The sequence below is a fragment of the Periplaneta americana genome, chromosome 4, assembly GCF_040183065.1.
Source record: "Periplaneta americana isolate PAMFEO1 chromosome 4, P.americana_PAMFEO1_priV1, whole genome shotgun sequence".
NCBI lineage: Eukaryota > Metazoa > Arthropoda > Insecta > Blattodea > Blattidae > Periplaneta > Periplaneta americana.
Genome location: NC_091120.1, coordinates 34,988,486 through 35,013,443, shown reverse-complemented (window position 1 = coordinate 35,013,443; position 24,958 = coordinate 34,988,486). Strand labels below are relative to the sequence as shown.

General features: G+C 36.7%; 1 protein-coding gene and 1 non-coding gene across 2 annotated transcripts in view; both read left to right on the top strand.

The window, feature by feature from the left end:
* The first annotated feature begins 452 nt into the window (after positions 1 to 452).
* TRNAY-GUA (transfer RNA tyrosine (anticodon GUA)) lies at positions 453 to 524 on the top strand. The gene has a single exon. It is a non-coding gene; the product is annotated as a tRNA-Tyr (tRNA).
* An 8,052-nt stretch (positions 525 to 8,576) lies between these two features.
* The window catches only part of LOC138698798 (pickpocket protein 19-like), a 43,052-nt gene continuing 26,670 nt past the window's right edge, over positions 8,577 to 24,958 (top strand). The window contains exons 1-4 of the mRNA XM_069825023.1: positions 8,577 to 8,760; positions 20,223 to 20,426; positions 22,214 to 22,382; positions 23,959 to 24,104. Coding sequence (XP_069681124.1) covers positions 8,612 to 8,760; positions 20,223 to 20,426; positions 22,214 to 22,382; positions 23,959 to 24,104 — 668 coding nt within the window. The 5' untranslated portion in view covers positions 8,577 to 8,611. The remainder of the gene's footprint in view (positions 8,761 to 20,222; positions 20,427 to 22,213; positions 22,383 to 23,958; positions 24,105 to 24,958) is intronic.

Here is a 24,958-nt window from a genome sequence, read left to right as displayed (position 1 = left end):
GACAGAATTGTCTCTGATTGAGTTCCAACTCTTGGGTTCCCTCTAGTGGCCGCCCTCTGCACTACGTCATAGATGTCTATGAACATAGGACCGAAGTCCACACATGTGCTGAGGTGCACTCGTTAAGAATGACTAGTTGGCCGGGATCCGACGGAATAAGCGCCGTCTTAAATCCCGGCGCCGGAGAGAATTTTTCTCCGTTCCATTACTCTTTCATCGTATGATGACGCAGAATATCTATGATATGCGTAAATCACGTAGTGATTTAAGACGGCGCTTATTCCGTCGGATCCCGGCCAACTAGTCATTCTTAACGAGTGCACCTCAGCACATGTGTGGACTTCGGTCCTATGTTCATAGACATCTATGACGTAGTGCAGAGGGCGGCCACTTGAGGGAACCCAAGAGTTGGAACTCAATCAGAGACAATTCTGTCCGACGTCGGGGTTGTATCCGGTGTGGCTTAGTGGATAAAGCATCAGCATGTAGAGCTGAAAACCCGGGTTCAAATCCCGGCGCCGGAGAGAATTTTTCTCCGTTCCATTATTCTTTCATCGTATAATGTCGTTAACTAACTGTAAGGCCTGATACACAATAAACCAGGAACGGAAAAAATAACGAGAACGAGAACGGAAAAATGGTTAAAATACATATATTTAAATGTGAGCATTCACAATTAAAGAGAAGCTTGCCGGAGCCCGGGATGAGGAACATGAAATTTGGATAAGTTTTAACTTTGCCGTTCTCGTTTCCAATCACAGTCAACTAGATTCACTCTGTTATTATAAAGCTATTTGGACGTCGTATATTTTGTAGCAAGGAGGCCGTGACATAATTTCTTCTTCAGCCATCGTTTATAACTAATCCAAAAATTCAGTAGAATTACTTTCAATATATGCTATGTGTATACATTATGTGACCAAATTAGTAATTTGAAATTACCACATGAATTGAGTTCTTAACCTCCTGATTCCTGAGAGTATAGGTAGTATACTAACTATACTATACTTCATACATGACTATGATATAAGATGTATCTGCAAGACCCGAAGTATAGTATAATATACCTGCACTTGTAACCTGCAGAATTTTTTCAGCAATTCTTCTTATGTCAGTGACTTTTTAAAAGTGTATAATTATTTATTTATTTTATATTGAACTTTAAAAACAAAACAACAAATGTCTCAGGACTCAGGAGGTTTTAAATATTCTGTGTTATAAATTTTGGAGTTGGTTAACCTGTGTTTACGTTGGCTGACTTGTAGTCATGAGAGAACTCCATTGGTCAGTTATACACAAATAACATCAGAATGCGTAATATCGATTTTACATATCGTTATTGACATATATATCGATATGCACAGTCATTTCCGTTCTCGGTTTATTGTGAATCAAAAATCTTCATGTTCATGTTCTCCGCTTCCCTTTCTCGATCTGGTTCTCGTTTCCGGTTTATTGTGGACCAGCCTTAAGAAAAATCATCAGATTGAAAAAAAAATGGTTTTAGAAAATTTTCCATTTCACACTTTTCCCGGAAAACTTTAATTTCTATTAGGTAACAGAATCTGAAACCGTTTATTAACACTTCATTAAGACTGGAGAAAGACGGTTTTGTATACTCTTATATAATATAAATATTTTTAAACTAATGGCAGGTACTTGGCATTATATAAACGAGTATACTTTTCACGCTGATCATACTTTAACTCACTTTAGTATCCGCTAATGGGTAGGGCGGGTAGTTCTTACTAATCTTCCAATCAGCAACTAGAAACTAATTAATGTGCCGCTGGATTGGAGTTTATTTGTACGCTCCTTTCTGACACGCGAAAACCATATTACACCAATATGTATGCCAGGAATTTATGAATCGAGGCAGTCAAAGCAAGTCCGTGTAGACGGGCTGGCCGGACATCAAGCTAGCTGTATGATTCTCATTGTAAACTTGATAATGTGGGAAACATTTCTTTCTGTGGGAGACAGTCAACTTGGATTGTTATTGGAATGGATTTCCTCTCTAAGGTTAGTAAGTTTACATAACATAATTTTCGAATAAATGAGACAGTGGTACAATTACAATAGGTATATACATTGAAAGGGACGTTAATTAAATAATTGCAATTACATTATCATACAGGGTGTAAGGGGTATAAGTGCCATCCTTTTCACAGTCGTCGGGAACGGTCTACAGAATCAAAAAATGTCCATACGACATAGGGTCAAAACTTGATAGTTTTCCCAGAAAAAATATTTCTTTCCTTATTTTATTTTCGTTATATTGCTTATATCGTTAGTAAAATTACGAAAACAATTACATCAGTAGGTATATCTAGCAAAGAGTTAATATTAGTTTAAATAAATATTTGTGTGTTATATTACGTTTTCGTGAAATTAAATGATAATGCACGCTTAAATTTGTCAATGTTCTGGCGTGAGAGACGTGGCAACGTTCAGCAGACAGTACTCTGCACTGACGTAAGTACGAGTCAGCTGAGTTCAAGCTCCCTGTCCAAAGATACAGTATACTGCCGAGCGGATGACAGTGCAGTACAGGGTATTCGATAAACAACTTACAATATCCTTTACAGTTTAGGAATATCATGTGTTATTAATTTGTGGAGAAAGTCGTCGTAATTAAAGTGCGGCAAGAAGAATGTAAGTTACCGTCAAAGTTTTCCACAAGGAAGGTTATCTAATCGGCGAACTTTTGTAGCAGTTTCTCAACGATTATTAAAAACTGGGAGTCTCTTACCCCGTTTCGAAAATCACACAACCAGAAATTTGTTTAAAAATGATACTGCTTTACGGAAGCGGGACAGATTAAAATTTTGCATTAGAAAAAAGTTCGTGTGATTTTGTGCAGAAAACCATTATTGTTTATTTTTTAGACATACAATAAAAAATGGAGCAATATTGTTACATAAAATGTAAATTTACCATAATGTTCTATTAATGAGATTGAAAGTTTGTATTTACTGCTCGTTTTATGTAAACAGCAGTATTATCATACTTTCGGTGTTGGACCCCGGATTCATTTCACCGGCATTATCACCTTCATGTCATTCAGACGCTAAATAACCTAGATGTTGATACAGCGTCGTAAAATAACCCAATAAAAAATAAAAAAAAATAAATAAAGTATTATCATGGTCCGCTCCTGCATTAGAACAGAGCATCTGTACCGGTATGTCTGTATCCGCTTGAGCTGTACTGTGTACTTATAAACCCACTCCCCCTATCCAGCAACGTTGCAAAACGTCTAATATTGTAAATTTTAATAATTAGTTAAATATTGTAAATAGAAAAAATTGTAAGGACATTTTTCTTCTTTATGACATGAATAATCATCAGTTAAAATAATGGCACTTATACCCCTTACACCCTGTAAACAGTTGAACCTCTATTATCCGTGGTAATGGAGGAGGTGGGCTAAACGGTTAATTGAAAAAGTAGAATAATCCGAGCCATAAAAGATTTTCGTAAATTTAGTGACTAATGCTTACGCTTTCGTAATTTCCTCCATGGTGTTGTATTGAACACGTTAGATAGTGGGTCAGAAGTTCAGTGATTTAAGTCTGGATTTTTAAGGGGCAAGGAAACTCCTTCTAATGGCTGTCTGTGGAGAGATAGGAATACTGGAGGTCTCGTGTTGTACATTTACATACTTTATACCCTTAATCCTTAATTTTTATTAAATTGCACACAGATATTATGACTCCAATCTCGTATTCTGAGATGAGCCACAGTTTCCTCAAACCACTCAGTTATTTGCACTTTTTATACTTAGCACAACTCGATTTCTTGTGATACCCGTGGAAGACATTTTATACAGGAACATCATTTTATTTTTACTAACATTTTTAATATTAACCTGGCTATACCTTTAGAGAACCGGAAACACAGTTTGCTATCCCCGTCCACGACTTCGATGATACTGACGTAAAACACAAACAAATCACTCTACTAGGTATAGGAGGGAAGAAAAGTAATTCATCCATTTACGTAAACTAGGAAATATCGCGATTTTGAGTTCGATAATTTTCATTAGGTTTTTGTTTAATTAAAATACAGTACTTTATTAACAATAAGTGTTTTTACTCACGAACTGAGTTATCCATGCGAACGTATTCATTATGCAGTGGCTCCTTCCACGACTTCGATGATACTGACGTAAAACACAAACAAATCACTCTACTAGGTATAGGAGGGAAGAAAAGTAATTCATCCATTTACGTAAACTATGAAATATCGCGATTTTGAGTTCGATAATTTTCATTAGGTTTTTGTTTAATTAAAATACAGTACTGTATTAATAATAAGTGTTTTTACTCACGAATTGAGTTATCCATGCGAACGTATTCATTATGCAGTGTAGATTAATTATACTGTCTATAGCACATTAGCGTACGATATAGAGAAAGAAGTTAAATTGAAAAATAATCATAATATGAATATTTAAACACATTTTTTAAAATGGTGGCCGTTCATTTCGATACAGGCTTCAGTTCTTTTGTGCATATTATTGCACTATAGACTATTGCATCTAATTCCAATTGCCAGTTTCGTCCTTCGTACTAGTAACTCATGTTGAAATAATTCTGTACCTACTCTATGAAAGAGTACCTTACGTACTGTAAATTCAATCTTCACTTCTGCCCGACCCGCACAGATAAAATTACTCAGACATGCTATCTACTGTCCGTCCAAGTGGTTATGCCGCAGGATCGTAGAAAGGGGGGAAATCACGTGACAGTTAATTACATAAAGAGGCCCTTTTATTTAAGTTATTTTAAACAGTTGTATAATATTACGTAAACGTCCAATTCCTAACAGAAATTAATGTTTTCAGAAAAGAGCTAAGACAGCTCAGCTTTTACAGAGGGGCGAACAGAAGCAGGTGGGGGAAATCGGGATGCGACATAGCCAAACGGACAGTACCTGTGCGAAAATATGATTCAATATTGAAAGCTCTTTCGTCACTGGAGAACGCGAACATATTTCAGGAACGTACTATACTAACTCAGTGCTGTTTACTATATCCGGTCTGGATTCTGTGTGGAAGACAGTTGGAACTTCATTAGTAGAAGGTCAAAAACTCAGGTACAATAAAAATTGAAGTAAAAATAAAATGATGACCCTGTACATAAGTATGTTTATAATTTATACAGTACACAACTCGAACAGTAGACCATACTTCTAAGACAATGCCTGTAATAACCCTCTAGACAAAAGACTTCATATATTTCTCTGAAAAAAGCGACAGAAAGACAGTAGTATAATCCGCAAATCGGTTAATAGGATGACGGATAATCGGAGTTCTACTGTAATAGTCTGTGAAGATTTCCTTGAAGAATGTAGAATTATAATTGAAATTGTCCTATAATTGCCTCGAAAGATCATCTACTGCAGCCGTGGTGAAAAGGCCATGGTGCGCCGAGCCACTGTGTAAGCTGCAACGTGCATAGCACCTATGGAGGGAGGCGGACAACCGAAGGGGAAGTTAATGTTTAGGAAGTGTAACGAAGAAAGAAATGAACAAGAAAACATAGGACACATTATCACAACCTAAAATTAACTGTCTTCAGAATGTCTCTGCGACAAAGTTTCAAAATCAGAAATTATGTCACTTACTGCCAATCGTAGTTGATCACGAAGGTATTTGTCTGTCAGTCGTGATCTAAATTTGATTTTTACTATTTTCATTGTTGAAAATAATTTTTCACAAACGTAAGTTACAGCGAACATGGCTTTAACAGAGCAAGCGAAAGAGCGTAGCTTCAAATATTTATTTTTTTCCAAAGATTTGAAAAGTTCAATATCTGTCAAGTCCTTATATCTAGCTTTCATTTAACGTCACATTGTAAATCTGTGAGTTTAAATTGAAAATCTAACCGCATTATTCGTACATCTGCTGTAAAAGAATCGACGTACAGAGATGATAATGATAATAATAATAATAATAATAATAATAATAATAATAATAATAATAATAATAATAATAACACTTAACCTTTTAATGTTTCATCAGTAACATGTAGTAACTTATAATGCCGTTTTATGTTATACAACCGTTTTCCTAGTAATATTTGTGAACATATCATACATTTAATATTTTCATCATATTGTAAGCAAAAGAATGCATCCTCCCATCCTACTTGAAACTTTCGTTTTTTTTTTTTTTATAGAGGTACATGGTTTCAAGAGAGATATTGCGACGATACGCCACTCGCAGGTCCGAGACAAATACAAATGGAATGGAGTTTGACTGCAGTGAGTGAGAGGATGGGGGTTGTAGCTAGGACGCGAGAGAAAAGCACTGCGAGCCACAATGTGCTCGTGAGTCGCATTTTCGCCGCGGCTGATCTATTGTATAAGACAGACGTTAAATAAAAATAAAATGATCTACGCTGCATCGGGAATATAGCGCAGCGTGACCCAGTCGTGTTGGTTTGAATGTTTTAATTTTATTTCGATTTACAGATGAAAGTATGGATCTCGATAAAATAAGTAATTAATTAAGGCCATGCAATAAATTTTCTCTTCATATGTTGCGGCATTCCGAAATTAGTCTCAGCTCACAACACATTTTGCATTATGTAACACTCAGAGTGTGTCGTACATGTCTATTATCTCTTCAATATTGCAGAACTCGCAATTAAAAATCAAACGAGTGGTCGCTGATCTCGATGCCGAGATATTATTGATAGAGGCATGGCTAATTTTATACGCAACTTCAAGTTACATTGGTCCATGTCCTGACTTTAACAGTAACGTTCGGCTTGGTTCATAATGTTGTTACAGCAAGCATTTGAAATGCTGTCATTTTTTGTTTCACCACGGATCCCAGAAAAGGTGCCCACACTTGGTGCGGGGGAAAACGTAGGCCCTATTCCATGTCAAAATATTGAATTCATAATTATTATGATCATATCATCGTCTTCGGATAGCCTCTTGTTAGATCTCTGCATTCTCTTGAAAACGGCCGACCGTTCTCGCCGATCAGTGCTCGGTTGTGAAGAAGACAGCCGGGAAATGATGCGCTCGACAATTTATAACCGGTTGGTTGAAACATTTACTCGGTCGGTCGCGAGCGCTCGAGGTTCTTGCACTACAATTACATCACCTTTCAATGCCTGATACTAATATTTATAATTTAAATTATTTACACTATAATAAAGAATATAGACCTACATTAATCAAACATTATTTACACTATTAAGCTTACGCACAGTGTTGTGTATTGTAATGCAAGGTATTTTATTTTTTAATACTACAGCCTACTTATTTTCCTTTCCTTTCCTTTCCTTTCCTTTACTTTACTTTACTTTACTTTACTTTACTTTACTTTACTTTACTTTACTTTCGTTTCCTTTCCTTTCCTTTCCTTTCCTTTCAAGATCCTTTCCTTTCCTTTCCTCATTCCTTTTTTTCCTTTCCTTTCCTTTCCTTTCCTTTCCTTTCCTTTCCTTTCCTTTCCTTTCAAGATCCTTTCGTTTCCTTTTCTTTCCTTTCCTTTCCTTTCCTTTCCTTTCCTTTCCTTTTTTTCCTTTCCTTTCCTTTCCTTTCCTTTCCTTTCCTTTCCTTTCCTTTCCTTTCCTTTCAAGATCCTTTCGTTTCCTTTCCTTTCCTTTCCTTTCCTTTCCTTTCAAGATCCTTTCCTTTCCTTTCCTTTCCTCATTCCTTTTTTTCCTTTCCTTTCCTTTCCTTTCCTTTCCTTTCCTTTCCTTTCCTTTCCTTTCCTTTCCTTTCCTTTCCTTTCCTCTCTCCTCTCCTCTCCTCTTCTCTCCTCTCTCCTTTCTTTCCTTTCCTTTCTTCTTTCCTTTTCTTTCCTCTTTCCTTTTCTTTCCTCTTTCCTTTCCTTTTCCCTTTCCTCTTGCCTTTCCTCTTTCCTTTCCTCTTTCCTTTCCTCTTTCCTTTTTTCCTTTCCTTTCCTTTCCGTTCCTTTCCTCTTTCCTCTCCTCTCCCCTTTCCTTTCTTTCCTTTCTTCTTTCCTTTCCTTTCCTCTTTCCTTTCCTTTTTCCTTTCCTCTTTCCTTTCCTTTCCTCTTTCCTTTCTTTTCCTCTTTCCTTTCTTTTCCTCTTTCCTTTCCTTTCCTTTCCTCTTTCCTTTCTTTCCTTTCCTTTCTTCTTTCCTTTCCTTTCCTTTCCTTTCCTTTCCTTTCCTTTCCTTTCCTTTCCTTTCCTTTCCTCTTTCGTTTCCTTTCCCCTTTCCTTTCCTTTCCAATATGGAACGAACTTGCCAGACTAGTGTGGTCTGTAAGATATTCTTTTTTTTTACATTTTAAATAGTTTTTTTTGCACCTTTTGGGCATTTTTACGTTTTCAGTACCGGCATTTTTATTTCAGCTATATAAAAATACTAAAAAGATGCTTTTGAGCACAGACATAGTTTTTAGGCATTATAGGACTTTTATGTTTCATTTAGGCTTTTAGGTCCTATAGATCTCTGTATATGAAACGTAGAGATATCTGAATAACACACATATAGAAAGTAGCAAACAAAATAGGTACGGAGCTAGAAATCCGTTCTCCAGTCATCTGTGTCTGCAGCTGTGCAGGCCATGAGGTACGCCACCAGAGCGACCCGCAGGAGTAGAAAGCCACGACGTCACATGAAAGAAGCCGGCAAGTGTTCCTGGTGCTCCCTGCGCCAGGCCATGGCGCTGACGTTCATCCTGCACTTCTTGCGAGATTACTGCATCAACACGTCTCTGCACGGGCTGAGGTACATTGTGGAAGACGGAAGGCATTGGACAGAGAGGTATGTATAGCGATTGATTGAACGACGGTAATTTTAGCTGTGGTTTGCTGTTATTGATCACTGGAGATTGCAATTATTTTATGCTTAACCAGTATTAATTAGGCTCTGTTATTCGTTTAGTTGATTCATTTCTCATTACGTCGACATTCGTTGCGGTGGAGTTTAAAGCAGCTGCATGGTTGTTACTGCAAGTCCATACAAAACAATATCAGTTTAGTCTTTGCTGTTCTGTTTCATTGAATAGTTTTTTTTTTATAATTTTTGTATTTGTTTTTATTTTTATTTATTTGGATGCAGTGCGTTACAATGTTGAATGACACCATTAATCTTCATTCGTTTAGCTATCATTCACTTATCAACATACAATTTCGGCTAAGGCGCTTACCTATCGATCTAGAGTTACGCTCGGGCGCGGGTTCGATTCCCGCTTGGGCTGATTACCTGGTTGGTTTTTTCCGAGGTTTTCCCCAACCGTAAGGCAAATGTCAGGTAATCTATGACGAATCCTCGGCCTCATCTCTCCAAATACCTTCTCGCTATCATCGATGCTAAATAACCTCGTAGTTGATACAGCGTCGTTAAATAACAAAGTAAAAAAAATATACAATTTTATATACAGAGTGAACTATAAGTAATGTCATTAATTTTAGGGTGTTATTATTTCAGATATTTCAAACAAAAAAGCTTAATAAAATATTGCTCATTTATTGTTTCCTTTTCGAGATAAAAATTGTTTTATATGAAACATTTCATAGCGTGTTTTGGAAAGCCATTGATTTAATTCCCAATATGCTCAGTCAGTTTGAGAGCAGTGTATTATGATGGTAAATGATTGAATGAATTTTAGTTTTGTCCATTAAATATGCAGAAATTTGATCCGAACAAATATAACTTTTCGTTCTTGAAAGGAGTTTTATAGTGTTACATTTGTTTTTATCAAATTTCTGCTCATTTAAAGGACAACACTAAAATTATTTATGATCATAATACATTGCTCTCTCAAATTGACAAATCATAAAGGGAATTAAATTAATAACTTTCCCAAAACACGCTATAAAATGTTCCACATAAAACAGTTTTTATCTCGAAAAGGAAACAAAAACTAGCAAAATTGTATTAAACGTTGTTTGAAATATCTCCAAGAATAACACCCTAAAATTAATGGCATTACCAAAGCTCGGAACTTGGGGACTTGTGTGTCGTGTGCATGAGTAAGCTTAAGGTACGATGTACACAAAGCTCACGCTGCAAGTGCTCAGGGACAGTCGTATGTACTAAGAAAGTGGTCACATCGAATGACAGGAAGACGGATGGGGAAACTGTGTCATTTCGAAGCCAATGACATTCAGAGAATTACAGGAAAACGGTCTGTTTGAAGAATTAGAAAATACGTGTTATTCGAATGGGTATTACAGAAGTTTAAAAATACATTTTTTAAACTTTAGGTACAGAATTCGTCGAGGAATTCGGAGGAGATACCTTATTTGTTTTCGAATGGAGAGTTTATATTTTGTAAGTTGTGCCACACATAAATTAGAGGCATTCATTGAAAGACATTGCAGTCCCTTAAATTAGTGGAAAATCTGTTCATAGCCATGGATCAAGTCTTAGAGGAGCCTGCCCTAATAGTGACACACAAATTGAAAATTATTTTCGAGAAAAATTTAGGATATAGGCCTACTTATTTTTCTCAGATACGAGATCAGCTAGCAAGTGCTGAAAATCGACCAGAAAACAGTGACAGTGAAAACATTCAGTGTTTTAAGTTTGCTCTCGTCACTTCATATGATGTGGAAATAAATTTTTCTCGTTTCATATCATATGAAGAAGTTATGGGTTCGGAAATATTCGAATACACTGTAATAAAATGTACAGAGGAGAACAGTAAAGTTGATATATTTCTCATGTTTATTTTTATTATATATTATATGCTAAAAATTACGTGTTTCAACCTACCGTAATACTATCAATATGTTCTTCCATCAGACCTGACAGTACCTCCGTGCTGGAAGCGGGAGTTTGTTGATATTGGAGTCCGGTCGCTTAACCACGTGTAAAGACACAAGTCCCCAAGTTCCGAGCTTTGGACATTACTTACGTCCACTCTGTATATAAGAGTGTTTGGCAGGCAGATATACTTACATTACATACACGCTTCTTAAAATTTATTTTAACTTGTTTATTTCCCTAATTCGCATGTTTCCAAAAATATGTTCCTAAAGATTTTATTGTCTGTTTATTTGTAATGCGTGATATTTTCACTAATATAAATTCGTTACTATACTGTACCATTCCTTTTCCATAAAACCGTGTTTACTTCAATCTATCTCAACACATCTTAACAATATATGAATCACGGGCGTAACTCAGGCGGTAACGCGTTTGTCTACTGATCCGGAGTTCTCGGGCGTGGGTTCGATTTCTGCTTGGGATGATTCCATGGTTGGGTTTTTCCGAGGTTTTTCCAATGTCAGGTGATCTATTGCAAATCGTCGGCCTCATCTCGCCAATACCAATGCCATCGACGTTAAATACCGTAGTAGTTGATACAGCGTCGTTAAATAACCAAGTAAAAAACAATAGGCCTATATTATGCTTTACATCTTCTAGTCGCCATATAATAATATACATCTGTCATTTTATATATTAGATACCTCTTAAACCTTTCTTTCTTAAACATTCCTAGCCTTATGCATGCAAAATCAATTCTAGCATTTTTATCACATATCGTCATATAGGCTATGGTTATTGACGTCATAAAGTTTCAACTTCCCTGTAATTTTGTAATGTAATTCTGTTATTCATGTAACCAAAAATTTGTTGTTTTTCTTTATCGTTAAACCTTTATCTTATAATATTTTTATTGGGTTATTTTACGACGCTGTATCAACATCTAGATTATTTAGCGTCTGATGAAATGGTGATAATGCCGGTGAAATGAGTCCGGGGTCCAGCACCGAAAGTTACCCAGCATTTGCTCGTATTGGGTTGAGGGAAAACCTTGGAAAAAACCTCAACCAGATAACTTGTCCCGACCGGGATTCGAACCCGGGCCACCTGGTTTCGCGGCCAGACGCGCTTACCGTTACTCCACAGGTGTGGACCGTCTTATAATATTAAAAACTTTGTTTTCACTTTCGTGATATTCTCTCCGCAGTTGTCCCAGTCCAATGTTATCAAGTTCACTTTTTAAAGCGCTAGCCCAATTTCTTTTATTGCCATTTGTTATTAACTGTAGTAACTTTCGAGGAATATCATTTTTGTTAACGTCGTACAAAATTTTGTCCAATATTCTTTTGAGAAGATTAATTCCATAAGTAGATGAAATTATTGGGGATCATCATTGTGGTCTACTTACTGTAAAATATACCGTTATGGATTTAATTTGTAAGACCATTGAACGTACCTTACCAATTTAATATACCATGTGTTTGTTTAATTCAATGATATCAGTTCATACTTAGTAATTAATTAATTAATTCATTTAATGTTCTGCCCAAGGATAGGTCTTTCACTGCAAACCCAGCATTATCCAATCTTTCCTGTTTTCTGCCTTCCTCTTTGTCTTCGGATATGATCCATATATCTTAATGTCGTCTGTCATCTGATATCTTCTTCTGCCCCGAACTCTTCTCTCGTTCACCATTGCTTCCAGTGCATCCTTCAGTAGACAGTTTCTTCTCAGCCAGTGACCCAACCAATTCCTTTTTCTCTTCCTGCTTAGCTTCAGCATCATTCTTTCTTCACCCACTCTACCCAACACAGCTTCATTTGTTATTCTGTCTGTCAGCTGTATGTTCGCAATTATGCACCCTATTTAACTCTGCGTTTACAGACGTTGAGTTGCAGCCTTGTTTATCCCTCTCTGCCACATGCTACCCTCAAAAGGCTCCGCAACCACTAGATTCATATAGATATTCGGAACATCATTTGAATACCCTGCGTATTATTTCCGAAACTATTTTTTTTGGCACATCTTACACTAATAAGACGTATCAGTGTGCAAAATTTGAAGATCGTACGCAATCTTCCAGTGTTGAACATTCCCTTGTGAGTCGGAAGTCTTGTAATGTATTTGCCTATGAAATAGACCGATTTTATTACGACGTCACAACTGCATAACCACGATTCTACGGGGAAGTGGGCTCCCCATTGCACTTAACCCGTACTTGACTATGTATGTAGACCAGCGGTGACCAAACTGGGTATCGTGATTACATTGTGTAATGTAAAGACATTCATACTAGCAAGGGGAGTTTCCTGTACATTGCTCTCTGTCTCTATGAGCAGGAACAGAAGGTTTCGTACAGAATGGGAAGAGGAATTTATTCGCTGTTCTGTCGGAGAAAATGTAATACGTTGCTTTGCTCAACGGTTTAATTAGAAGTGGAATATAGAAGCGACATTACAGAATGCACGCTGAATACAAAGGCATAACAGGTAGGCCTACTATTATTATTATTATTATTATTATTGTTATTATTATTATTATTATTATTATCAGAAAGTGTTTCCATAATTATTATATAGGCCTATGTGCCTCAATATATAGGCCTACATCTTCCCTTGAATGATAAAATAATTACTAAGCTATATTTCTTTTTAATTTATTTTTTTTAAATCTTTTGATGACTATTATCAGTTATTTACTAGTTATTTAATAATAATAATAATAATAATAATAATAATAATAATAATAATAATAATAATAATAATAGTGATAGATTTTATCAGTAGCAGCAGCAGTAGTAATGATGATGATGATGATGATGATAATAATAATAATAATAATACTTACTTACTGGCTTTTAAGGAACCCGGAGGTTCATTGCCGCCCTCACATAAGCTCGCCATTGGTCCCTATCCTGAGCAAGATTAATCCATCTCTATCATCATATCCCAACTCCCTCAAATCCATTTTAATATTATCCTCCCATCTACGTCTCGGCCTCCCCAAAGGTCTTTTCCCCTCTAGCCTCCCAAATGACACTCTATGTGCATTTCTGGATTCGCTCATACGTGCTACATGCCCTGCCCATCTCAAACGTCTGGATTTAATGTTCCTAATTATGTCAGGTGAAGGATATAATGCGTGCAGCTCTGCGTTAATAATAATAATAATAATAATAATAATAATAATAATAATAATAATAATAATAATAGTAATACTTACTTACTGGCTTTTAAGGAACCCGGAGGTTCATTGCCGCCCTCACATAAGCTCGCCATTGGTCCCTATCCTGAGCAAGATTAATCCATCTCTATCATCATATCCCACCTCCCTCAAATCCATTTTAATATTATCCTCCCATCTACGTCTCGGCCTCCCCAAAGGTCTTTTCCCCTCTAGCCTCCCAAATGACACTCTATATGCATTTCTGGATTCGCTCATACGTGCTACATGAACTGCCCATCTCAAACGTCTGGATTTAATGTTCCTAATTATGTCAGGTGAAGGATATAATGCGTGCAGCTCTGCGTTAATAATAATAATAATAATAATAATAATAATAATAATAATAATAATAATGAGAAACTGATTGAATATTACGTGCTAGTGTAGTAATGAAACGAGCTATTAAACTCCAAGAACTGAAATCATCGTCATGAAGAGAAAGATGGCATAAATAAATGTAAGGAAGCCAGCTATCTAGTGGCGAATGAAATAGCTCGTTCTCTTAAGCCTTCCAACGAAGGAGAGTTTTATAAAAGCGTAATGATCAAGATGGCTGAAATAATTTGTTCAATGAGAGTTGTTAATTAATTTTGAAGAAACTGCGCATTTCTCGACTAAATATCCAGAAGAGAATTCAGGAAATTTCTGATTGTGTTCATTGAGGAATATATAAAAAAGGCAAAAAAATGTGTATATATTTTTTATTGGTTCTTGATGTCAGTAGTGACATTACTGATACAGCAAAGCTTGCTATTTTTATTCCCGGGGTTGAAGAAGAAATCAATGTTAGTGCACGAACCACCACTGGTTGTAGTTTTCATGCCATGTACCTCTCTCCCGTCGCCTTACTTCTTAGATTCTCTCTAGCGTGTAATCACTGTCGTTCGAGTTTTGGTCACCACTGATGTAGACAGTGTAGTCTGAACTCAGCTTGTATTGTATTTATTAACATTCCATGGTATTCATACTTTGCTTACAGCTAGAATATGGAACAAGTCAAAAACCTTAATACTATTATAAAATCTTAATTTATAGTCACAGTCTAGATGAAATATATACAGACGAGATTTACAATATAGTCTACTAGTACAACACAAAGTTTTAGTATCAATTTCATGAAGTGTTATTGAATGTCATGAATTCACCTACAGAATAGAAGACGTGAGAAATTAGGTACTTCTTTAATTTGGCCCTAAATAATTTTATGTTTTGAGTTTCATTTTTTATATCGATAGGGAGGCTATTAAAATTTTTACTGCCATATAACGCACTCCTTTTTGATAGCACGATAGACTTGCCGATGGAGTATGAAAGTCATTTTTTGACGTGTATTTATGCTATGAACTGTTTAATTAGCTACAAAGTTTTCACGATTACATACGAGGAAGATTATTAATGAAAAGATATACTGACAAGCCATGGGCATTATTTGTAGTTTTTTGAAAGTAGCCCTACACGATTCCCTAGATTTGGCACCTACTATTATTCTAATTACTCTTTTTTGTAATAGAAATATACTGTTACTATCTGTGGAATTTCCCCAGAATATTATTCCAAAACTCATTACCGAGTGGAAGTATGCAAAGTATATTGTTTTTAAGGTATTGATATTTACTGTCTTTTGCATAGATCTAATAGCAAAACAAGCTGAATTTATTGAAATGAAAATGAAATGAAAAATAAGAGCTCAAACAACTTATAGCGTGAACAAAAATTTGCTAAAACATTAGAAGATAAGTGATCTGTTGACAAACGCCACCGTGTGCGCTCTTGTTCACTAGTGTGCGCGGAACAAACACGGAATGCTGTAAGTGGACATTTGTTTTGGTTTGTTCGGCGATAAAAATGTTGGCGTAGTGAACTTTTGTTCACCCCGTACATGCAATCCACATACTTTCCGGAACTCAGTTCCTGCAACGTTTTAATTTGTTTTAATATTTACAATGTGTACTTTCATTATCTTTTACCTCGATTCTTCACGAGTACGAGAACGTTAAGATTATAAAAATACAGAATGGTTAGGAAGTTAGGGCCTTACGTTGAGGGGTGATAATATGGACGATTCTAAAGGAATTCCACACCTGTGGAGTAACGGTCAGCGCGTCTGGCCGCGAAACCAGGTGGCCCGGGTTCGATTCCCGGTGGGGGCAGGTTACCTGGTTGAAGTTTTTTCCGGGGTTTTCCCTCAACCCAATATGAGCAAATGCTGGGTAACTTTCGGTGCTGGACCCCGGACTCATTTCACCGGCATTATCACCTTCATCACATTCAGACGCTAAATAACCTTAGATGTTGATAAAGCGTCGTAAAATAACCTACTACTCCTTATAAAGGAAAATCCGTGTTTCCAGCCATACGCGAACATTTTCGGGCAATAGGTCTATATCTTGCGATTCCGATGTACTAGCGCCTAGATTTTGGTGTTAAACGAAAGATATCGTCTAGATCTGTCGATATGTAGTTTAATAGTTTAAATTACATGTCTAAAAACAATATGTATAGACAAGATCAGTTAAAATGGAACAAGTACAACGAGATTGTACAATCAAAAAATTCGTCAGGGTTATAAAAAGGATTTAATATTAACCAAATAGAGGTGTAAAATTTGAGAGCAGCTCTTCTTCTTCTTCTTCTTTTTTTTTTTTTTTTTTGCAAGTCTACAAGTTACGATATTAAAATCATTTCCTTGTATTGTGTCATAGGAATGAATATCTTTTCTTAATGTTAAAGTTGGAAGATTGTCCTTAACATACAAAATTAACTCTAGAATAGCCTATATAAATTTATTACAGTCATGATTTTGTTTGTCACAAGTAAAGGTTTATAGTGTTCATTAAAAGTTGCATTTTATATAATTCTTATGGCCCTTTTTGGAAGGAATAGGACCCTATTTATAAAAGCACTGTTGCCCCATAGCAATATTCCATAGGTAAGAGTACTTTGAAAGTAAGCAAAATAAGCATAACGGATATAGTTTTCAAGTACAATAGTTTTTAATCTCTTAAGGAGAAGCAAAGTTCTCAATGTTCTTGAAAGTTTAGTAGAAATATGATCAATATTCACGTAAAACCGACGGCTATCCTCCCCAACACAGCCATACCCATTTTTGCATTTGTCTTCATCCCATATTACTCACAGCTGTCATTTAGCTCCAGTAGCATATCCCTTTGTATCGTCTCCTTTTCTGCTAACAATGCTATATCAGCAGCAAATCTTCTGCATTTCATTCTTCTTTCTCCTACTTTCACCTCTCCCATGTTCTGAAAACACATCTTGACTAAATCCTCAGAGTAGATGTTGAATAGAGTAGGTGATAAGGGGGCATCGTTGTCGTACTCTTCTCCCTGTTCCATTTTCCTCAAACATTTCTTCTCCTATCCAAGCTTTGACACTTTTTTGGATGTATTTTTCTTTATTTTGTTAAACGTTATCTTTCGTTGTGATAATCATCATTTTATTAAAAACTGTATGGTGGTTCATGAAACTGAAATGCGTCTGATTTTGGAATTTTGTGAACTTTAGTGTTGATTGGGAACCAAAGTGTGCCACTACAACCCGTCATTTTTTAACAATGCAGTGTAGCAAGAAATTATTACATGTCTGTCTGCTACTCGATATTTCTGTGAGAGATTTAATCTTCCTAGTCACGATATATAGCTACAGTTTATGTTCAGGCATCGCAATGTGTTGATTGGCACGAATGACACGCTACGCTACGGTTCTCGATGCATAAGTTTTTTCTTCGAAATTGATCAATAAATGATTTTATCATCATTTTCATTATTATTAGCACTACAGGCATTATTATGTTAATTATCGAATATGCCTAATATTGTAAAATTATATACCTTCTAGAATTGCCTTTTTTGCCCATTCAACAGAGTCATAAAGCAATACGAGACATCCATAGGTAGCGAAACTCTTTGGTCTTTAGTTTTAGCGTAGTTAACATGACTTAAGATTACCACTTATGAAATCAAGACATTAAAAAATACCGAGAAATCGTTGCTAGATATTATATGCTCTTACTAGAGATGAACAAAACTAACTGCTGCTCTCGCTCGCTATTTTCGTTGCATTTGTTTTTCGAGTCTCGCTCATCATTCTCGAAATAGCATTTGGTCGGCGTGGAAAGATTTCGTAACTCTGAATAACATAACGTCATTGAAATAAATAACATTATAAATGTTTAAATGAGACAAATAGTACATTATGCAACGAGCCTATAATGGTAGTAATTAAGACGCTAGTACATTTATGAAACGAGCGCAAGCGAGTTTCATAATTTTCATACGAGCGTCTTAATTACCATTATAGGCAAGTTTCATACGACTTTTTATGCTCGACCATATTTCTAACTTGAAATTATTCACAAGTATTCATATTATTCTTATCTGACTGGGGAGCGGAAGTGACCTTGTGCAATATCTCGTAAATTGTGAGATGTGCGCAGACGCGAAAGCATTGATTTTTTTCCGAGGAACAAATGTCATTGACCTTGATATAATCTAGAGAGTAAAATGAACATTAAACTTGATATAACCTGGAAATTGATTTAGACATTGAAAACGAGATGACAAATTGAATTTATTTGAATATTATTTACAATTAACGCTAATTATTATAGTAACAGAACATAACCTTCTGCGACAGTATTGGATTTCCAGCCTCCGTGACGTTTCGCTAGTTGTCTTTCGATTGCATATCCGAGAATAATCGATACTTGCGCTTTCATATTGCTACAGTGGTGCTTTCTGATTGGTGGAAAACCTGAACTTTGATGAATAGGTGTACTTAATGAGGTCCATTAAAGCGCTGCTACCAGGTGTATAATTACTACAGTTCGGCATGGTCGAGCATGAAAGACAAAACAGAATAGTATCTTAGTTATAAAATGTTCTGGTTCTATTATATATTACCTACAATTCTCAAATAAATTTGCATTTCTAAGCAACATAAAACATAACGTTAATATCTTTTTACTCGAGATTGCACACTTGATCTCAAACATATGAAAAAAAATTCCTAGCCTTTTAATAAGGGCCTAGTAATTAAATAAAGATTGGGGAACGGATTATTATGCACTGAAAGATAGAGATGATGTTTCAAATAGGCTACTTGATTGTTCATACATACATAACAGTTGCCAAAGTAGATAAAAGTTCAGTCAGATATAAACAACTATGGCGATTCAAGACACTGCCTGACGTTCCGGACTTCGGGAGTGATCAATCTCGGCGTCTCGAAACACTCACAAGCAGTCTTTACGTCAACGACGTATACAACATTGTCGTGCGGGTTTCGGCTTTGCAGGCGCTGTTAGTCTTGCTTTCTCGATCATTGTTCATCTCTAGCACTCACACGTTGTCATTTTTAAGCTACGCAACAGCTGGAAGCTGGTCGTATTGCAATAATACCCTCCATTGGCCCGAGAAATTTACGACATAACTTTCGGCAATAAAACATACCTGAATCGTGTCTCTAGGGAAAAAAATCTGTAATCTGATTACTTGGGATAAATTATTCATGTCTGAGGTTAAATGGCCTGTACGTTCTACATGCCCTGCCCATCTCAAACGTATAGATTTAATGTTCCCAAATTATGTTGGGTGAAGAATATAAAGCGTGCAGTTCTTTGTTTTGTAACTTTCTCCATTCTCCTGCAACTTCATTCCTCTTAGCCACAAATATTTTCCTAAGCATCTTATTCTCGAACACCCTTAACCTCTGTTCCTCGTTCAAAGTAAGAGACCAAATTTCACAACCATACAGAACAACCGGTAGATTGTTTTATAACTGTTTTATAAATTCTAACTTTCAGTATTTTTTAAAGTAGCCTGGATGAAGAAAAGTTTCTCAACCGAATAATAAGACATTTCCCATTTGTATTCTGCGTTTAATTTCCTCCCGAGTGTCATTTATGTTTGTTACTGTTGCTTCAAGATATTTGAAATTTATCCTCTTCGAAGGATAAATCTCCAGTTTTTATGTTTCCATTTCGTATAATATTTTGGTCACGAGACACAATCATATACTTTGTCTTTTCGGGATTTACTTCCAAATCTAGGCCTATCGCTTTACTTGCTTCAAGTAAAATTTCCGTGTTTTCTCTAATCGTTTGTGGATTTTCTCCTAACATACTCACGTCATCCGCATAAACAAGCAGCCTATGTAACCCGTTTAATTCCATACACATCTAAATTTGAAGCTTGTACGACTTAATACGGCGATTTTATTTAGAATTGTGGTGTTGTTGGTGGTAATAATGAAAAATGTTTCCTTCCAGATGCATATGGGCAAGCCTCTGTTCGATGGCTGTAGTTGGAGCGTTATTTACGTCTTCCAACATCTGGGACCGCTATCAGACTAGCCCCACCATGACTGTTTTGGAAAGCACCAACTTCCCCATCGAAAACCTTCCGTTCCCAGCCTTTACTATTTGCGACAGCAACCATGTACGCTGGGACAAAGCTCTGCTTTTCCGAGAGAAGTAAGCACCTATTATTCAGAACAAATATTCCACAGTTGAACCATTTCTGCGGAAGAGATACAATAAACATAGCTGCAACACTTATTTATTATTACACTATTTGTTAATATTTCTTATTATATGTCCTATTTGAAACATAGAACGTAAGAATTTACAAGAATATTCCTCTGTTCTCAGAAAGGTAATAGTCCGTATTCGCAAGCAATCACAAATTCAAGGAAGTAATTTTTACATGTCACGGCAAATGAAATGAAGTACAGGGACATCATTTTATTTTTACTAACATTTCTAATATTAACCTGGCTATACCTTTGGATCAACGCTAAAGAACCGGAAACACCGTTTGCTACCCCCTTCCACGACTGGAGTTCGATGATACTGGCGTAAAATACAAACAAATCACTTTACTAGGTATAGGAGGGAAGAAAAGTAGTTCATCCATTTACGTAAACTAGGAAATATCGCGATTTTGAGTTTGATAATTTTCATTATGTTTTTGTTTAATCGAAATACAGTACAGTATTAACAATGAGTGTTTTTACTCACGAACTGAGCTTTCCATGCGGACTTATTCATTATACAGTGTATATTATACTGTCTACAGCAAACTAGCGTACACTATAGAGAATGAAGTTAAATTGAAAAATAATCATAATATGTATATTTAAACACATTTTTGAAAATGGTGGCCGTTCATTTCGATACAGGCTTCAGTTCTAATGTGCATATTATCGCACTGTAGACTATTGTACTTAATTCCAATTTTTATTTATTTTATTGGGTTATTTTACGACGCTGTATCGACATCTAGATTATTTAGCGTCTGAATGATATGAAGGTGATAATGCCGGTGAAATGAATCCGGGGTCCAGCACCGGAAGTTACCCAGCATTTGCTCGTATTGGGTTAAGGGAAAACCCCGGAAAAACCTCAACCAGGTAACTTGCCCCGACCGGGATTCGAACCCGGGCCACCTGGTTTCGCAGCCAGACGGGCTGACCGTTACTCCACAGGTGTGGACAATTCCAATTACCAGGTTCGTACTTCGTATCAGTAACTCATGTTGAAATAATTCTGTACCTACTCTATAAAAGAGACCTTACGTACTGTAAATTCAATCTTCACTTCTGTCCGATCCGAAAAGATAAAATTATTCAGACATGCTATCTACTGTCCGTCCAAATGGTTACGTCGCAGCGTCGTAGAAAGGGAGGAAATTACGTGGCAGTTAATTACTTAACGAGGCCCTTTTATTTAAGTTATTTTAAACAATTTTATGGGTATAATATTACGTAGACATCCAATTCCAAACATAAATTAATGTTCTCAGAAAAGAGCTAAGACAGCCCAGTCACTAGCATTTACAGAGAGGCGAATAGAAGCAGGTGAGGGAAACCGGGATGCGACGTAGGCAAATGGAAAATGATGCAATATTGAAAGCTCTTTCGTCACTGGAAAACGCGAACATATTTTTGGAACATACTGTTCACTGTGACCGTAAGGCTACTATGACTGTGTATGCGGTCTTGGATCTATGTGGAGAACGATTTAACTTCATTAGTGAAAGGGGTGGGAGTGACATTCAAAAACTCGGGTACAATAAAAATTGAAGTAAAAATAAAATGATACCCCTGTAGAAATGATTGACTTCTCCGTAGGATCAACTGCCCCCAGTGCCTTCCCCATGCTGGGGCGCACGTCCTGCACTACTGTGAACATACAGATATCATTAAGATTTATTACTAAATAGCCAGTTTCTAGGAGAAACTGATTTCTGTTGACTACAGGTATCTGGCAGATGCTGACGAGATGACTACAAATGCTTACGATCGGCTAGTCGCTAGCATGACTGCGGTCAATTTCGGAGACTTCGACAAGATAGGAATTACTTTCGGGAACGATACAGAGAATGCAGAGCTACTGGAGAACGTCAACATCACCCTTCTCATGCTAGAGGTACGTCGTGTTCAGTTGCTTCCATACTTAGAGGGTTGAGAAGAAATCTGTCTACGTACTTCATTTCAAAAAAGCACGGAAGAAAGTAGTAATTTCTCCTCCATGAAAATAGTGACAGAGATTGTCATCATGTAAAACTTCTGAATTCCTCATGCAATCCTCATGCTTCTTGTAACGTAATCAAAGCGGTAAATAGTCCTACCACTCGACTAGTGCATTTATTTGTCAACTAGTTCTATATGATGCAATCTTTAAAGCCTTGGTTTTTCTGAACCGACGCATGGCTGGCTGACTTTGAGCCAGAGGCCGTTTTAGGGTCCTATACGCGCAGGTTGCCCTCTCCAGCCATTGTACATAAATAATAATAAATATATATTTACATACTTATACACTATTTCTGGCATAAGTGCCAGTAGGTGTGTGAGTGCGGTGATTGGCTTTTTATTTATTTTATTTTATTTTTTACTTTATTTTTTTGTTTTAATTATTTTGGTGTAGGCCTAATTTGTTAATTTGGAATGCTTAAGGAATGGTGAACGGGACAAGAGTTCGGGGTAAAAGATATCAGTTGATAGACAGCATTAAAGTATTATATGGGGAGATTAAGAGGAAAGCAAGAAAGGGAAATGCTGGGTTTGCAGTTAAAGACCTGCTCTTGGGCAGAACACTGTGCATACATACATACATTTTGAGTTTCCCCTTCCGGTGGCAGAAGCGTCTGAATCGTTATGGAGACTTTCATGGTGTGGTGTTATTTTATTCATCTGCCTCTCTGTTGCTGTCGTGTGTTCTCTCAGACAGTATTCAAATTTCCAACAGTGTTTGCGGTTTTGTTTGTGTGTTTTAGTTTGGTGGTTGGGGCTGGTGGTAGCTGTAGAGGAGTTTCTCCAGTGTTGTTCTGTTGTTTGTGTTCGGGGGATTTGCGAATATGTGTTGTGTATATACGCGATTTACTGCCGAATGTGTGTATTTCCTATTTATGTTGTTCATGTGTGTGAAGAGTGGCTTTGTTTTTGTCGTAGTGTAAACTGTGTTATTTCTGGTGCGTCTGTGCAGGTGGAAGATTTGGCGGAGAATTCTTCTTTCGCGTGCTTCAAATTTCAATTGGGTCGTTGGAGGGGCTTGTGCGAGGTAAATGGAGGGATATATGCATAGGGATCTAACCAATGCTTTGTATAGGTGGAGGAGTGTTTCGGTTATACAACCGGGTCGATTGATGCCACTTAGGTAGCTTATTGCTCTGGTGGCTGCATTATATTTCCTCCAGGTTTCTTTAGCTACTTCGGTCCAGGAGAGTTTGGAGGTGAGGGGTATTCCTAGATATGTGAGATTTCGCTGGAGTGGAAGTTGAGTGTTGGCTATTGTGATTGCGACGTGCGAGATGCGAGGCCCGCCTCGCACAAATCTGGACTACATGAGAGAGAGTGAGTGGTTTCTATAGTTGCGAGATACGCGGTTATAGAAACCACTCACTATCCCTTGTGTAGTCCGGATTTGTGTGAGGCGGGCCTCGCATCTCGCACGTCGCATGCGTCGGTTCAGAAAAACCAAGGCTTTGCAACATCGTTTTTTCTAGACCATGTCAACGTGCAGAGAATTCTTTGTGGACAAGTGTTGGTGGCGCGGAGCTAACTTCAACTGCTGCTCTCTGTTCGAGCTCCAGAAGAGTGAATATGGCTTCTGTTATTCCTTCAACTCGGAGACATCTCAAATTCGGGGAGAGTGAGTAGAATCGTCTAAATTATATTTTTTGAAAGAATTCAGGAGTTACATAATTACATCTTCGAGGGTAAAAAAAAAAATAATATTTTATATTTATAATACAGTAGAATTCCTCGTATCCGGCAACTTTAGGACAAAGCCTGTGCCGGATAACTGAAAAATACGTTTATAGGTTAGGTAAAGACATACTGTACTGCACAAACTTTTTTTTTTAATATTTAAATTTAGTAATGTTCATATATGTAGATATTTAAAAATAAAGTTTTGAAATACGTACAGTGTTTATTTTTAGTACTGAATACGGTAATGTACATTCATGACTTCATAATTGATTGTAATGCATAATAGCGTAAAAAATAACGTTTTCGTAACCTTAAGACAATTTTAAATAGCGGCCATGTGACATGAAGAGCAGTGTAGCCAACATCACAACTGTGAAGATGAAGTAGCGCTCGTTGATTTGAACCTCTTTAACATATCTCTAATGGCAGATATTAATAAAACTGCTTGAGTGTGAGAGAGATGTATAGGACAACTCAGTGAGTGGTAAAGGGTCGAGTGAGTGATTAGTCTGAATTTCATATTAATAAATATTTTCCCCTCCTGGACATATCTCACTCGTGACTCTGAGTTGTTACTCACATTTTATCGCCTAGACATAGCTGTGTCTTCTTGTTTATGTATACTAGCTATCACTCTGAGAAAATAAAAAGAGGCAAGACCCAACTGTCAGCTTACCGATCTCCAGAGATATGACGGAGTTTGCTGTCTGTTTTCACGCGTGAACAATGTAAAGAGTAAACAATATGCAGCATGTGCGATCCACGAAAACCACTCGAATCTTCGACACTTCG